The sequence below is a fragment of the Talaromyces proteolyticus genome (genome assembly GCF_021365285.1).
Source record: "Talaromyces proteolyticus strain PMI_201 chromosome Unknown BGW36scaffold_11, whole genome shotgun sequence".
NCBI lineage: Eukaryota > Fungi > Ascomycota > Eurotiomycetes > Eurotiales > Trichocomaceae > Talaromyces > Talaromyces proteolyticus.
In genome coordinates this window covers 1,575,752-1,589,891 of record NW_025764287.1, presented here as the reverse complement: position 1 = coordinate 1,589,891, position 14,140 = coordinate 1,575,752, and the positions used below count along the sequence as shown (strand labels likewise).

General features: G+C 43.1%; 7 protein-coding genes across 7 annotated transcripts; 3 read left to right on the top strand and 4 right to left on the bottom strand.

The window, feature by feature from the left end:
* Nucleotides 1-914: 914 nt before the first annotated feature.
* BGW36DRAFT_303769 (general substrate transporter) lies at nucleotides 915-2,900 on the top strand (the record flags this gene model as incomplete). Its single annotated transcript, XM_046211913.1, has 10 exons — nucleotides 915-949; nucleotides 1,000-1,133; nucleotides 1,182-1,345; nucleotides 1,404-1,490; nucleotides 1,547-1,910; nucleotides 1,992-2,143; nucleotides 2,220-2,344; nucleotides 2,409-2,503; nucleotides 2,561-2,677; nucleotides 2,743-2,900. 10 exons carry the CDS (start codon nucleotides 915-917, stop codon nucleotides 2,898-2,900), a joined length of 1,431 nt encoding a protein of 476 aa, XP_046068359.1.
* Nucleotides 2,901-3,506: 606 nt separating this feature from the next.
* On the bottom strand, nucleotides 3,507-4,965 carry BGW36DRAFT_419616 (trihydroxytoluene oxygenase; the record flags this gene model as incomplete). The annotated part of the gene is made up of 5 exons (XM_046219466.1): nucleotides 3,507-4,022; nucleotides 4,106-4,349; nucleotides 4,421-4,568; nucleotides 4,667-4,841; nucleotides 4,933-4,965. The coding sequence occupies 5 exons, from the start codon at nucleotides 4,963-4,965 to the stop codon at nucleotides 3,528-3,530; spliced, it is 1,095 nt and encodes a 364-aa protein (XP_046068358.1). The 3' UTR covers nucleotides 3,507-3,527.
* A 361-nt stretch (nucleotides 4,966-5,326) lies between these two features.
* BGW36DRAFT_464854 (uncharacterized protein) lies at nucleotides 5,327-6,571 on the top strand (the record flags this gene model as incomplete). Its single annotated transcript, XM_046222270.1, has 3 exons — nucleotides 5,327-5,395; nucleotides 5,452-5,541; nucleotides 5,609-6,571. Exon 3 carries the CDS (start codon nucleotides 5,621-5,623, stop codon nucleotides 6,569-6,571), a length of 951 nt encoding a protein of 316 aa, XP_046068357.1. The 5' UTR covers nucleotides 5,327-5,395; nucleotides 5,452-5,541; nucleotides 5,609-5,620.
* Nucleotides 6,572-6,947: 376 nt separating this feature from the next.
* BGW36DRAFT_303933 (6-phosphogluconate dehydrogenase) lies at nucleotides 6,948-7,949 on the bottom strand (the record flags this gene model as incomplete). The annotated part of the gene is made up of 2 exons (XM_046211926.1): nucleotides 6,948-7,820; nucleotides 7,905-7,949. 2 exons carry the CDS (start codon nucleotides 7,947-7,949, stop codon nucleotides 6,948-6,950), a joined length of 918 nt encoding a protein of 305 aa, XP_046068356.1.
* Nucleotides 7,950-8,376: 427 nt separating this feature from the next.
* BGW36DRAFT_363351 (uncharacterized protein) lies at nucleotides 8,377-10,359 on the bottom strand (the record flags this gene model as incomplete). Its single annotated transcript, XM_046214452.1, has 1 exon — nucleotides 8,377-10,359. The coding sequence occupies one exon, from the start codon at nucleotides 10,357-10,359 to the stop codon at nucleotides 8,377-8,379; it is 1,983 nt and encodes a 660-aa protein (XP_046068355.1).
* Nucleotides 10,360-10,866: 507 nt separating this feature from the next.
* BGW36DRAFT_438405 (uncharacterized protein) lies at nucleotides 10,867-11,644 on the top strand (the record flags this gene model as incomplete). The annotated part of the gene is made up of 1 exon (XM_046221483.1): nucleotides 10,867-11,644. The coding sequence occupies one exon, from the start codon at nucleotides 10,867-10,869 to the stop codon at nucleotides 11,497-11,499; it is 633 nt and encodes a 210-aa protein (XP_046068354.1). The 3' UTR covers nucleotides 11,500-11,644.
* Nucleotides 11,645-11,858: 214 nt separating this feature from the next.
* Nucleotides 11,859-12,774, bottom strand: BGW36DRAFT_431573 (uncharacterized protein; the record flags this gene model as incomplete). Its single annotated transcript, XM_046221005.1, has 2 exons — nucleotides 11,859-12,527; nucleotides 12,592-12,774. 2 exons carry the CDS (start codon nucleotides 12,772-12,774, stop codon nucleotides 11,859-11,861), a joined length of 852 nt encoding a protein of 283 aa, XP_046068353.1.
* Between the last annotated feature and the right edge of the window lie 1,366 nt (nucleotides 12,775-14,140).

Genomic DNA, 14,140 nt, shown 5'->3' with positions numbered 1-14,140 from the left:
CATAGGTGGCTTCATTTTCGGTCTTTCGTGGATGGGACATTTGGAATAGATAGACGAGAGGGCAAAATTCATTTAGTGTGGAGGAGTTTGAAATGATGCATAAAGATATAGGGAGGGTTTACTGCTGCTGTTTCTGTCTCTAGTAACAACCTAGCTAAATCTACAGTCTAAATATTGCCAAGGCCTATAGAAGCAGAAGGATTGCTATCGCCGCGAATAGCAATCCTGTCAGGTTTCCTGGATAAAGCGAACTAGTATAAAGGTTCGGTTTCGAATTTTCTCATTCACCGTCCCAGCCAATCATCGTTACTACTATGCATGAATTGCTGTCTGGGAGTACCATGGCTTTGTGGTTTATTTACGTTTCTCCTATTTGGTTAAGTGGAGAACTTCGCTGATACACGTCATGTCCTAATTTAAGGAACGTAGGGAAGTCATTTGAGAAAACCCACGAGTCTGTGGAGGAACTTAGGATTGAATACATCCGAACATTTCCCAGTAATAACTATTTAATTTAAGAGCACGCACACGGACAAAAAGTGTGAAATAGATTCCACTTCCGTCCAACCTTCTGCAGCCGGTTGATCATTAACCCTCACAAGAGTTAGCTTCCGCTCCGCTTATCCGCAACATCCTATCGTTCCACTCACTACAGGCTACAGCAACTAGTACTACTGTTGAGACAGCAAATATAACTTCAATTTTTCTGCTGCGTATTCAACCGTGTTTACCCCAGATTTGTATAAATTCCATGAGGAACATGAATGTGTCCAGTCTAATCTTCATATTGACATGAGTCCCCTACCACTCTACGATTATTGACTCCAGTCTTGATGCCTGAAACCAGAATGGCCCCGTTTCACTCCCGAGGAACTATTCTAGCATGGATGACTATTGCATCGTGTAGTTTTTCGATGTTGTTGTTTGGATATGATCAGGGAGTGATGAGGTCAATAGTAAACCAATTTTACTTTCTCAATATGCTAAGTAGCGCTTCAGTGGACTCATTACATCAACGAATTTCAAGCAAGAAATCTTCCACGACATGTCTCCATCGGCGTCTCTATCAGGCCTCGTCGTTGGTATATACGAGATAGGGGCATTTCTAGGGGCAATTTCAGTGATGGTCTATGGTAAGCATTTTTCTCTGCTGGAATGCCATAAATTGATTATGAGTCCAGGTCAGATGCTTGGGCGAAAGTGGACCACAGCAATTGGACAAATTATTACGATTGTTGGCTCTGCTCTCCAAGCTAGCTCGTACAGTGTTGCCCAGATCATTGTCGGTCGAATTGTTACTGGTTTCGGCCTGGGTATAATTACGGCAACAGTCCCGGTTTGGAGTGTCAGCCAATGAAATAGCAATCTTTGATCGTTCACCTGCTAATTAGTAGCTATCTCAGGCTGAAATTGCCCATTCATCATGGCGTGGAAAAGCTGGGAGCAGTCTTACCATCTGTGCCGTGCTTGGCCTGGTTCTTTCGTACTGGGTAGGCGATGTCTTTTCCTTTCCTGTGTTCCAATGTGTTAACATTGATAACCTAAGACCGATTATGGAGTCAGCTCCTACAACTCCAGTTTCTCCTTCCGCTTTCCTCTCGCATTTCAGATACCACTATGCTTGCTACAACTTATTACCATTCCATTTCTTCCCGAGTCTCCGCGATGGCTTGTTGCCCAGGGCCATGAATCAAGAGCAGAGACTACTATTCTTGCAATCTGTGGTGTAGAATCTTTTGATTCCAGCTCAGAAGCAACGGATATGCTAGCGAACATAAAAGTTGCAATCGAAATGGAAGACAGTGGCAGATCTGCTTGGAGAGATATGTTTACCGGCGGCTCTATGCAATATAGACGAAGAATACTACTCGCTTTTGGTGTGCAAGCAATGCAACAACTAAGTGGAATAAGTATGCTAATTTTGCAGTCCTACCCCCAGTGCTGGGTCCATTTTTTATCAATAAAGAAAAGAAGTATTAATTCTTCAGCAGATGTAATTGCGTACTACTCGACTGTTGTTTTTAAGCAATCTGTCAAAATGAGCGATCATCTTGCCTTGCTTATGGGCGGCTTTGTGTCCCTAGCATTTCTTCTGGGAACGTGTATTTCAATTCCAATCATTGATCGAGTTGGTCGTCGGCCTGTAAGTTTCCTTGGGCTTGTCTGTGCTCCACTCTTGGAAAGGACTTCGTTGCTTATACTATTATTTCTATTTAAAGCTTCTACTGTTTGGAATGGCAGGGACTTGCGTCGGAATGGCAATTACTGCCATCGGGACGTCCATGGAAACGTTCTCCGCTGGTGCAGCGGCCACATTTGGCATATTCTTTTTCAACTTCACCTTGTAAATTCCTCCCCAAGAATTTGTCATTCTTCTACCAAATTAAAAAAAAGACTGACTTCAAAAGTGGGGTGGGTCTGCAATCACCACCGTGGCTCTATGGCGTTGAAATAACACCATTAAAACTTCGTCAATTTGCTGGGGCGATCTCGGCTGCGTCCGGTGAGAGATTATGAATCCCCTTTATCCACCAGAGCTAATGAGTTGGAATCGATGCAGGCTGGATTTGGAATTATGCTGTTGTACAGGTCACCCAGCCTGGGATCGATAATATTGGTTACAAGTATTTCATACTCTGGGCAGTTTTGAACTTCACTTGGTTTTGGGTCATTTTCGGTGAGCTAAATCTGAAACTCAGTACGAATCTTCTTTGGCGTCATTTAATAACGCCCTTTATTTAGTGTTCTATCCCGAGACAGCAAACAAAACATTGGAAGAGCTTGACTATATATTCATGCTGCCAGAAGACCGCGCTATGACAACTATAGCTGCAACTTTAGTGCGAGACGAGAAGCTTGCTGATCTCTCAGGGCACTGCAGTCATGTCGAGACTGTCTAAGACAGTCTTCCTGTTTGACATCTGGAGATTTTTCCATTTCAAAGATAAGTTGGCATGAGTTCTTTATACCGGTAGAGTTAGGTATTAGTAGCTTGTAACAAGCATACTGTATACGTCATATCTATCAGAAAGCATATTGCATTAAACCATAACCATGATTCCATGGACTATGTAGTGTCTGGTTCTTATACCCTGAGCTTGATACCTCGGTGGCAGAGGGTCAAACAAGGTCAGAGGGAGATATAAAGCACTCATATAATTTCAGTAAATTCCTTGAGATTTTATTAGAGAAATTTATGGTATCACTGGAACTATTCATATGTAGATTGAGTGCATATTTTAGCCAATTAAAAAAAGTATAAACATACGACCATCGTGGAATAGCTCGTGTTCGATGCTTATTATTTCTAGCTGTTGTCTGTGATGTCCCAAGGGTAACCGCTTGATGCTTTTCATGGACTTTTCACGAATTTTGTTGATATTGTTTTACTTAAAGGGGTCACAAGAGAGGCTGTCAAATACTTAACACGTACTTTATTATTTAAAGGGCCATCTTAATGAATATGGAAACCAGTATTGAAACATTTTAATGTAATTGGAGACTTTCAAAGGATATTCTCAACGATGTCACTCAAGGAATGCAGAAGGCACGTCTGGGCCCCAGGCCGCATCTTTAGCTGACTCGGCTAATTCGAATGATACTGGGGTATCCTGATTGACAACATCGCTATCGATATAATGCTCCACCATGAAATGATTCGGATCCCACCAGTAATCAAATATCTGGCTTCCCAGAATATGTCGTCCGACACCCCAGACGGGTTCATATCCCTTTTTGGCTAACCAGTAGTGGCCCAATTTCTGGGAATCGAGATCATGGATCTCGAAGCTGCAGTGATGCACATGTGGTTCCGTAGCACCTGGTGGCAGACTCGTGAGGAAAATGGTATGGTGATCTACGAGTTCTTCACCGCGCTCAATGTGTGCGAACATACCGACCTCTTTGGGTTTACTGTCAGCGGTCGGCATATATAACACATTCGACGGCATCAGATTGAAGTTTTGCGTGTAGAATGAAAATTGCTTCATGAAGTCGCGGACAACGAGGCCGTAGTGACCTAGCTATATCAGTTCGAGCAGGTTAGCTAAGTATTTCTTTCCCTGGAATATTAACTCCATAGAAACAATCCGACCGCTCCTCCTACCTTATGAACAGCGGCCGGTCCATTTTGAAACCGCTGAAACTTTCGAGCACGGGGTTTATCGACTTCATCGTTCATAATAACCTTCTCTGGCATTGGCTTTGCTTCTCCTAGGGTTTGTCCATAAACGAGGCTGATAGGGAACCCTTCTGGGTCTGCGAGGGTGACAATATACCCACCGCCTGGTGCGCCTTTCATTTCTTCAATGCCGTCGGACAGAATCGTAACGCCTTGCAATTTTGTCGCCCTGCTCGAGATATATTGAATATGAGTGTTCTTTTGTTGTATAAAATAAATCAAACTGAGTCTATAGCATACTTTTCCAAATCTTCAAAACTTTCCACGTCGAATGCACCGCCAAGAAACTGTCTTGGTCCTTTGCAAGCATAGTATAAATATTGGTCTGCACCATATCCTCGATACCATACTTCAGTATCCGTTTTTTTCACCACACTGAGCCCAAAGTCTACATGATAAATAAGGTTGGAGTTGTCAGTTGTCCGGTTTTGAGTTAGGGTTAGGCTGAGGTGAAAAGCAATCCTACGCAGTGAGGATGAAACTGACTAAGTAGAAATGTCGTGATAACGTCAAGGTCCGGGTGTTGATATCGCATAAATGAAATTTTTATCAATTTAATTTGAGTCTCTGGCCTGATTTTGTAGGCTTCATGAAACGTGACCTGATTCATGGAGAGATCGCTGGCGGCCAAGTGATCTTCGACCGACGCGCCACGGTTCGGCTTGATATTTGCAGTCGATTGTTGCTATATAGCATTCGAATAATCAGCTTAATATCCTTTTGAATAGCAACGTTTCTTGGAAGTGACGTACACTTATCAAAGGGAGATACGTTCTAGCCGTCATTTTTTGCCAACAAAATTATCGTGATAAGCTAAACAAAACGTTCAACGAAATATTTCGATTGATGTAGGTCGCGAGAAAGTGACTCTCTGTTTTGACATCAACATTATTATTTGTAGTACGGATGAGTAAATGTGTGAAATCCACTCTCTAGGATACTCGGGGATTTGAAAAACGTAGGAATCACACATCTTTGTTCCACTTCCACTTCCGCCCTCGTTGACATTCACTTGAATAGGATCCTGCGGTCCGCGTTATCCGCACCAATTTACTTCATTTTCATTCGCCACTATTCAAATCACCACATAATATAGTCTGAGCGTCCTAATTTACATCTTCCGCCTTATCCTCGGCGAACATGCTGATCATTGGCTGGATATGGAAATGCTGGTGCACCAACTAACTTTGGCTCCTTCAGACTTTTAAATCCCGGGTAATACTCTTTAAAATGCTTATATGAGAGTCGAAGATTAATTGCTGTAACTACAGAAAAATTCACAGCTATTTTGTGGGGTTGAAATACTGGTTTATACTTGAGGGTCTTGTATTTATACCTACCCAATATTCACTGCTTCTCAGGTGAGAATACCTATCATGACTCAATCAGTTGTATATTTTAAGAGTCGATTTAACCTAATACCTTCAGTGGCCAATATTCATGCGTATCGCTCAGGTCACGGAGTGGTGTCAAGCACCAAAGTGTTTCGAGTACGAAGCTCCGGATATCCCTGCGCCAGATTCAGGATATGTTCAGGTTAAAGTGCTTGCCACAGGTTTGCATCAACTCGTCCGACTTCGAGTTAATGGACGACATTACTCAGCAAAAAGCCTTCCACATAACCTCGGCGTGGATGGAGTGGGCATTACATCTGAGGGTCAGGAAGTCTACTTCTTCACTTACTATGGTGAAACGGGATCCTTCACCGAGGTTATTAACGTCCCTAAGGAGGACGTCATTCCTCTACCTAGCAAAAGCCTAGACAAGTTCCAGGTTGCTGCCTTGGTAAACCCAACTATGTCATCATGGATGGCCCTTCGCAGACGTGCTTTGATGACAACCAACAGCAACCCGCCACGGCCAGGCTTCTCCGTTCTGATCATGGGTGTAACATCCCTGTCAGGAACCCTTGCAGTTGATGTTTCTCGAGCATTGGGGGCAACACGAGTGATCGGATGTGGCCGAGATGAGAAACGACTGGCGTCATTGGCCCTGGATGAAAGAATATGCCTGAGCAATCCTATCGAAGAAACAGATTTCTCTTCAGTAGGTGACGTTCATGTCATTTTGGATTACGTATACGGCCCACCCACAATGGCTCTCTTCCAGTCCCTCAAATCCACTGTTCCTGTACAGTATGTTCAAATTGGTGACTTGGCGTCTAAACTTTTGACTTTGCCATCTTACACTGTGCGGTCAAGAAACCTTACCATTACAGGGTCTGGCCTGGGAAGTTTTAGCTTTAATGAGTTGCGAGAGGAATTGCCTGAAATGCTAAAGGTGATGGAAAACTTTTTGCCGCAGAAGTTGGATGTGTTTCCAATGAGTAAAATAGAAAGCGTTTGGGAAGCGAAGGGAGACAGGCGAATGGTTTTTGTTCCCGGATTTTGATCACATTCATCTTTCCATACATTTCCATATAGTGATCACCCATCTAGATTTATGAGAGTTGTCTATATTATGGAATTAATCACAGTGGTAGTATTTAATAAACACGAGAATTATCAATAGCAATCCAATCCATAAAGAGCGGGTATAGGAGGTACTACTTAACGATTAACACGAACTCATACAAAATTTACTCTGTATCAGCTTTTCCAACCAGCTACAAGATTCACAATCATGGGTTGAAGTCCACCATTGAAAGAGAATTCAACATTATACATAAAAGGCACAGAAAGACGTTGAGTTAGATACATGTAGTAGTTGACAATTTCCTCAATTCATATTTTTGTCAGAAACAGTAAAGAAAGCAAAATAAACTACTTTACTTTTGATTCTGAAAAGTCAATCCACTTTCCAATCGTTTAGCCCCATACATGGCCGCAAGCTCACCCTGCGAGCCCTTCTGCTCCTGTACAACTTTCAAGTAAACGTCAGCCAGCTCAACATGCTTCATAGTCATTCCCGCTTTCTGTGCAAGACTCAGGGCATGCCTAGCATCCTTCCTTGCCATGTCAACACCAAATAGCGGTCTTTCGCGAGTGTAATAATCCCCAGTCAACATGCGAGTCGAATACGCTGTGTAAGGTCCTGGGAACATGATTTCAATAAATTTGTGCAACTGAGCAGTACCCAGCCCAGATTTCTCAGCCAGAACATGCCCCTCTGATAAGGATTCAACCATATTAAGCACGAAGGTGTTTCCTATTATTTTCATCATGGTAGCTTTGCCCGGTTCTTCCCCAGTAAAGTCAATGGTTGCTTTGCCCATTACCCCCGTAGTGAAAGGCTTTACTTTGGCAGTATCTTCGGCATTTCCGGCAAGTATGCAAATCAACTGCCCAGCATCAGCCATTGCCGCCGCACCGAACACCGGGCAGGCTACAAAGTGACCCCCATGCTGGTCAACCATTTTTGATTCTTGATTGGTAGTATCGGGATGCACTGTACTGCAGTCAACTATCAGTTTTCCCGATATGCCCGTTGAGAGAATCTCCGTCAGAACAGCGAATACTGCTTTGTCGTCAGGCACACTATAGAAAATGATATCTGCCCGAGCTGCGGCAGCTGCAATAGAAGATACAACCTCTGTATGCACAATCCGTGTGTGAAGGTTGTGAGCTCGTTGCTCATCCATATCATAGATTAGAATTGGGTGGCGGAGGCGGGTTTTCTCTACTATGTTCTTACACATTCCCTAATTTCATCATCTGGCATTAGCGAAGGGGGAATCTAGAGTGGATGAATACAATTCAAAATTGCAAGGAATATATTGCCTTACAGCACCCATATTTCCTAATCCAATCCATGCTATCTGTTCCGACATTCTGGTCTTGCTATTTTTGTGAGTTAGAATGCTTGATTGGCGTTTTTGATTGACTTGAGCACAGCTTTTAGATGTAATTTGCTTAAACAAATTTTAAAGATATCTAAAAGCTCATATCAATCGACAAATATCAACTTATATAAAAATATTTCGCATTGGAGCAAAATGAGGGATTTTCCCATTCCAAGATGGGGTCAGTCCCGTCTAAGCCGCTCAGTGAAGAAACAGCTAACGGAGGCGGATAATGCGGATAAGTATGTATCCTCTAGACTTATACGTCAAATTCTAGTCAGTGGTCTGGATCATGAAGCATTTTTACGTGTAACTTGATTTTACTACATAGCCATGTAAGTACTCTAGGCACGGTGTCCCATTGGATGGTCGTGTGAAGGTATTCTATGCTTAAAGTTAGGGTTATGTAAGAACACTACGGAAAATTAAACAAATCCATGGCTTCTCCCCCATACAACACCTGCCCACCGTTTGGACTAAAGATATCCATGTTCAACAACTGATCCAAATCTGAAGCCCCAGAAAACCAGTCAGTAAGCAGTGTCTCTGCCTCGTTGAGTATAGTAGATTCTCCATCGGATGAATTTGACAAATTTGTCGCCGGGTCCATGGAGAGATTGACATTAATACCATCAATGTTGTTGTTGCTATCACAACTCCCTGTCAAGTTCAATTGTTTTGGGTTGGAAAGAGAATATTCATTTTCAAGAAATTGGACTTGTCTCATTTTACGCTTTTTAAGTCCCTTGACAAGGGTTTGTGCCGTGTGGAACGCTTCGGCTGCCAAATAGGTGGGAAATAATGCATGAACAGCCTGCAAGATCGACATGGCCTCGTTAATTAAAACAAGACTTTCGTCTGAGTCCATAGCCAGCAGAACCATCAAAGATTGAAATGGTGTACAGAGTATATTCCACCACGCGTGTCGGAAAGGCAATAGACATCGCACCTCGGACAATGCAGACCTTATGAGGCTCAACATGAGTTTACTCTGTGAATCTGGAAGTTTTTCACTTTCGAGGCGAACATGTTTCCGAAACATATGAATAGCAACATCGGTCTTGAGCAGGACAAAGACTGGCGGCTCGTCAGGTAACGCCTTCACAGTGGAAAGAATATCAATTCGAGATGCATCGGAGAGGCTCGTGTCTAAACTCGACAATATTTGAGCCAATTTCATCAAGCCCGTGCTTGAGCCTAAATCCGTGACAGGGTTTGCAGCGACTGTTGGAAATTCTTGGAGAACAACACGCGATCGACCGTAGTCAGCAGAAATGATAGCATTGAGAAAAGTCGCACACTCCAATAATTTCTTCCGGGAAGCAAGTATTTCCGGTGTCATCATACGACGCTCGTTCGCAGCCAGGTCAACATTGCTCAAGTCAACATGTAATCCCATCGCCTCCACAACGTGCATGGTCGAACAGGATGCATACCAGGCAAGATGGGGGCGTGTGGTAAGGCGCAAGTACAGAGTCCTCAGAATCCACCCTGCCGTCTGATCAAGAGACAGTCTTCCCGGAGCACATGCACAGCCAACATCGAGGATTTTCTTAGCATGGTCCACCAGTTGGGATTCTAAAGGCGAAGGGTCCTCGGCAAAAAAAGAGCCGAGACTAATGACTCCAGCAACTAGTGCCTCAAGATCTAGCCACTGCGGTGATGCTCTCATTACCAAGGCAGTCGCCTTCTCCCACATATCCGCACATCGCTCATAATATCGCTTTCTACTGATGAAGTGGTAGACCGGATCCACTACTTCAAAAAAGATGTCACTATAGAGAGTGACATTTTGGAAACTGAGCCAGCGGCACACGACCGGATTCACTACTGCAGACGGCTCTGGTCTGGTGTTTACATTCCATCCATATGAATGAAATCGAAGCTCGATTGGAAGATCTATGGACCGACTCACTCTTCGGGGTAATAAGATACCGCTGTGTGGGTTTGAAAATCTGCCTTTAGCAGCATCAACAGCTGGTCGAGGCTCCGCTTTGCCATAGTCGGTGTTTTTGTTTAGGTTGCTGGTTTTGGGTGAGTTTGATGGAAAATGGATGAATGGCGATGATCCTGAGTTTTCCATGTGTGCTGTATTTCTGTCATGTGCATGTTCCTTCATAATATTTGACTCCTCAGCTTGATGATTTCGGTGTTGGTCTGTAGTAGGATTGGTGCATATCGATTTATCATGGTCAGTATGGTTGTCGGCCGATGATTGACGTCGAAATGGGCGATGATCTTGCTGGCCCTGTAGATATTCACACTCGTATGAATAAGCTACACACTGACTGCACGGGTACAGACCATTGCATTTTCTTCGTCGCTTCCGACATGATTGGCATGCCTGTCTTATGCGAATGCGAGGCCTGAGGCTAGTGTCGTTCGGAGCCGATGACATTCTTTACCTGGTTTTAATCTGGTTTGTATCTTGATCTACCCCGTATTGAAACTTTCAAGGAATTAAGAGACAATAAGATATACTCAACCCCTTTGAAAGAATCCGGTTACTTTTATGGCGGTAGTTGCCATAGTCTTTGACGTGTGGGGAAAAACCATGCACCCCACGGGGTCCAGTGCCACTGACATCCAGTCTGGAGTATCACGATGTAGGTGCCCACAATGGCCCAGGCTGTTTATCTGATTGGTAGTCCCGACTTGTAAAGTTTCACTAAGTTAATTGATTCGCAGTCGGATCACTATATCAAAGCCATTTTAAAGTTTCAACCCCACAAATAAATCGGCGCAGAGCGCTCTTTACCCGCGGATAATGCGGATACAGATAACCTTAGCAGGCTGATTTACTTATGTTTTGTATATACAACAATATAAAATATAACATGAAATTACCTTTTGTTAAAATTATCGTGGATGATGATTTAGCGGATTCTATTTTAACCAAAGAACCATGTCATTAGGAATAACACTCGAGAATGGCTGCAACATAGTCCACGGACGGGCGGCCAACCTCAAACGGCCCTTTTCCGATATTCCCGTAGAAATGCACGAACTGAACGATGGGAAACATACGTCAGCTGCCAACAGCAAGATTTCCACAATATTCAGCGGGCAATTCGGATTCATCTCTTTCGACACGTCAACTCGTTTACCTCGCCACGTCCATATCTCTTTATCATCAACAAGCCAGAACGAGCGGTATCCCAAACAAACTCTTGTAACGGAAAGAATTCTTGTCCTCGATGGTGTGGCACTGGTTGAACTTAATGGCACCGTTTATATCGTTGCACCGGGTTCGCTCGTCACAATCGCCCCGGGTGTTCCACATACATGGACGGCATGTCCTGCTGGAGTGACGTTGCCCGATGGGGAGATTTCACAGGGTACATTTCTAATGGTTTATGAGTATGAGAAGTATACCGGGTTTTTTCCGACATGTCAACTTCGAACCCTTGAAAGTGTTGACGAATATGTCCACTTTGACGGAAATTTAGATACCATTAAATTTCCGTGGTTGACAAAAGACGAGGTTGTCGCTCGTGGGCAGCTTTTCTGGGAGAAGGAAGTCATGAAATTGGAGTAAAGGCAATCTATTTGAAGATTTTAGTCTTCAGCTTATCATTGTGATCTATGGCACGTCTCAGCTATACAAAGCTCCCTTGTGCTACGGATAGACTTGATACACGCTCTACAGATAGCATCTCATTATGCTGCTCAGGTATATAGAGCCGGTCATGCTCCAGTATATAGTTTATAATCAATCACTCATACTGAAACATAGTGCATTACACTTATTCTGACTCATACGCAATTGCCAATATCTAAAGTCCATCAAAGCTAGTTGAGGCAATAACATCAGATAACTACATATACACAATCTATAGATTTAAGAACCCAGCGTTGGACAGAAAATGGCATTAAAATCCATTTCAAGTCTATTTTCTAGTCAAAAACTACCGTATTTGTAATGGATCCAATATTTTCAATGGCCACTGTGATCACATCACCATCTTTCAAAAATGATGGCGGGTTCATCCAGATGCCTACTCCTGATGGTGTACCCGTCATAATACAAGTTCCTCGTCTCAAAGTGGTCCCTCGACTCAAATGCGCAATAATTTGCTTCACATTCCAAATCATATCTGCAGTAGATGTACTCTGTCTTATTTCCCCATTGACTTTGGTTACGTAGTTCAGTGTCTGAGGGTCCTGTATCACACTGGTTGATGTAATGCAGGGCCCGATGGGAGCAAACTGATCGAATGATTTTGCGTAACTAAACTGGCCGCCGGAGATATCGGCCGGAACTTGGTAGTCTCGTGCAGAGACATCGTTGCCACATGTATAGCCCAGCACATAATCCAGTGCATCCTCTGTGCGAACGTTCTTAGCGTCGCGGCCAATGACAACAGTGAGCTCGCCTTCGTAATCAATTTGATTCTGCACGTCCGGATGAACGTGTATGTCATCAAAGGGTCCCGTTAGTGCGTCTGCTGGTTTGGTAAAAACAACCGGGTGCTTTGGAACGGTCATCTTTGCTTCGGTCGCGTGGTGTTGATAGTTCAGTCCAATGCAATGAATGATATTTGTTCTCTCAAGCGGACATAGTAGCTGCAAACCTCGGTGAGCTGTAACTTCCAGGAATTTTGGTATACGATATTAGTCATGCTCCTACCTTGGTGACAACCCCTGTTTCAGAAGTCCTCAAGAAACCAAATTCCAGATTTCCCGTGAGAAGTGTAACAGTGGAGCCTTCAATCATGTCAGTGGCTATGCCCAGTGGAAGATCACCATGGCTCTCTTGTCCGTTATGGTCTATGAAGCGGATCAGGCGTTGAAAATTGTGTTCTTTCGACATAATGATTAGATAACAGCTCAGTGCCCAGTCTAAAAAAGTCCAACCAAGATTAAGATTGATCATTAACACTCTCTGCTCTTTATACTTTACGAAGTAATATCTAGATATCCTTTTTGTTGCACGAGTCTTTGCCTGACAGATGTATTTTCCCGCAATATCCGCCTGCCAGCTTCCGCATGCTCACATCCAATTCGCTTAAGAATGGAACGGTATATTGACCAGCCGTGACGCAATGCCTAATCTCACTGGCTCAATCCCAGTTGCTGGCTTTTCCTGCGCGACGTATATCTAACTGAGTTCATTTGGGGTCCTGCTTTGGATCACAGTAGCTGAATTCAATGCGATTATAGGTCCAAGCTGCAGGGCAGGTTACATAATTAAGGGCCAATTTATGCCTAACTAGATTAAAAAAGCTAAGCTTAAGTGTCATTATAATGTATTTCGACCTTATCATTCGCTGGCTAGCAGATACCAGTAGAGTGTAACTTATATCATCTTTTTATTCACTTAAATTTTTAAAAAATATATTATTGATGTTATTAAAAGTACGATGTGGGTGTGCGGCTAGACTAAAGGGTGCTATCGAGATGTTCCTTAAGAATGAAATGTCCCTACATAGACCTTTGGTTCAGACGAGAAAAAAAAGGAATTACTAGTTCGTACTGTCATATCCTCATTGACGTGGTTTTTTTTATTTTATTTTAAGAGAAGAGGACATGAGATTCAAACATCCATGTGGACTGAAGCTGTTGTTCAGCTCACGAACTATCTGATGCTGGTGCGTGCGGAGCAAGGTGGTAACAACATTCTGTATGGTGCTGTCACAATAGGGATGTATGTACGCTTCTACTATCTTGTACCTGGCGAGAAAATGTTGAGAGACTACCAATCAACATTCACTGGAAAAGCATATGAGCTTAGGGATGATGAAAATGGTGTATATAAGATTTTGAACGACTACGTCGTCAAAACTGCTTATTGAGCTTGTTTCGACGGTCATATATGGTGGAGTGGTGTAGCCTGAAGACTGTTTGGGAGAGAACACTGTCGAGCGTGTTTATTTGCTACTGTCGGTTGTGTTTATTTATCAGAGAATGGTATAGGGTGTCCATTCGAAAATACATAGGCATACTGTGTACCTTATTGTTAGAAAGACTAATCTTAGCTAATTGCATTTGTTGTTCTTGACATCTCTTACGTGGAGTGAAAAATTGATGTGCCTGCAAAGATTTTCTTAACTTTCATAATGTGGTCTCTGCGGAAACGTAGGAAATCAATCAGATAATAATTAATGTGCAGAAATAGCAATACATGTATTTTGGATAAATGGTTCTCATTGGCCAAGCGTGTCTAGTCTTGCAATCGT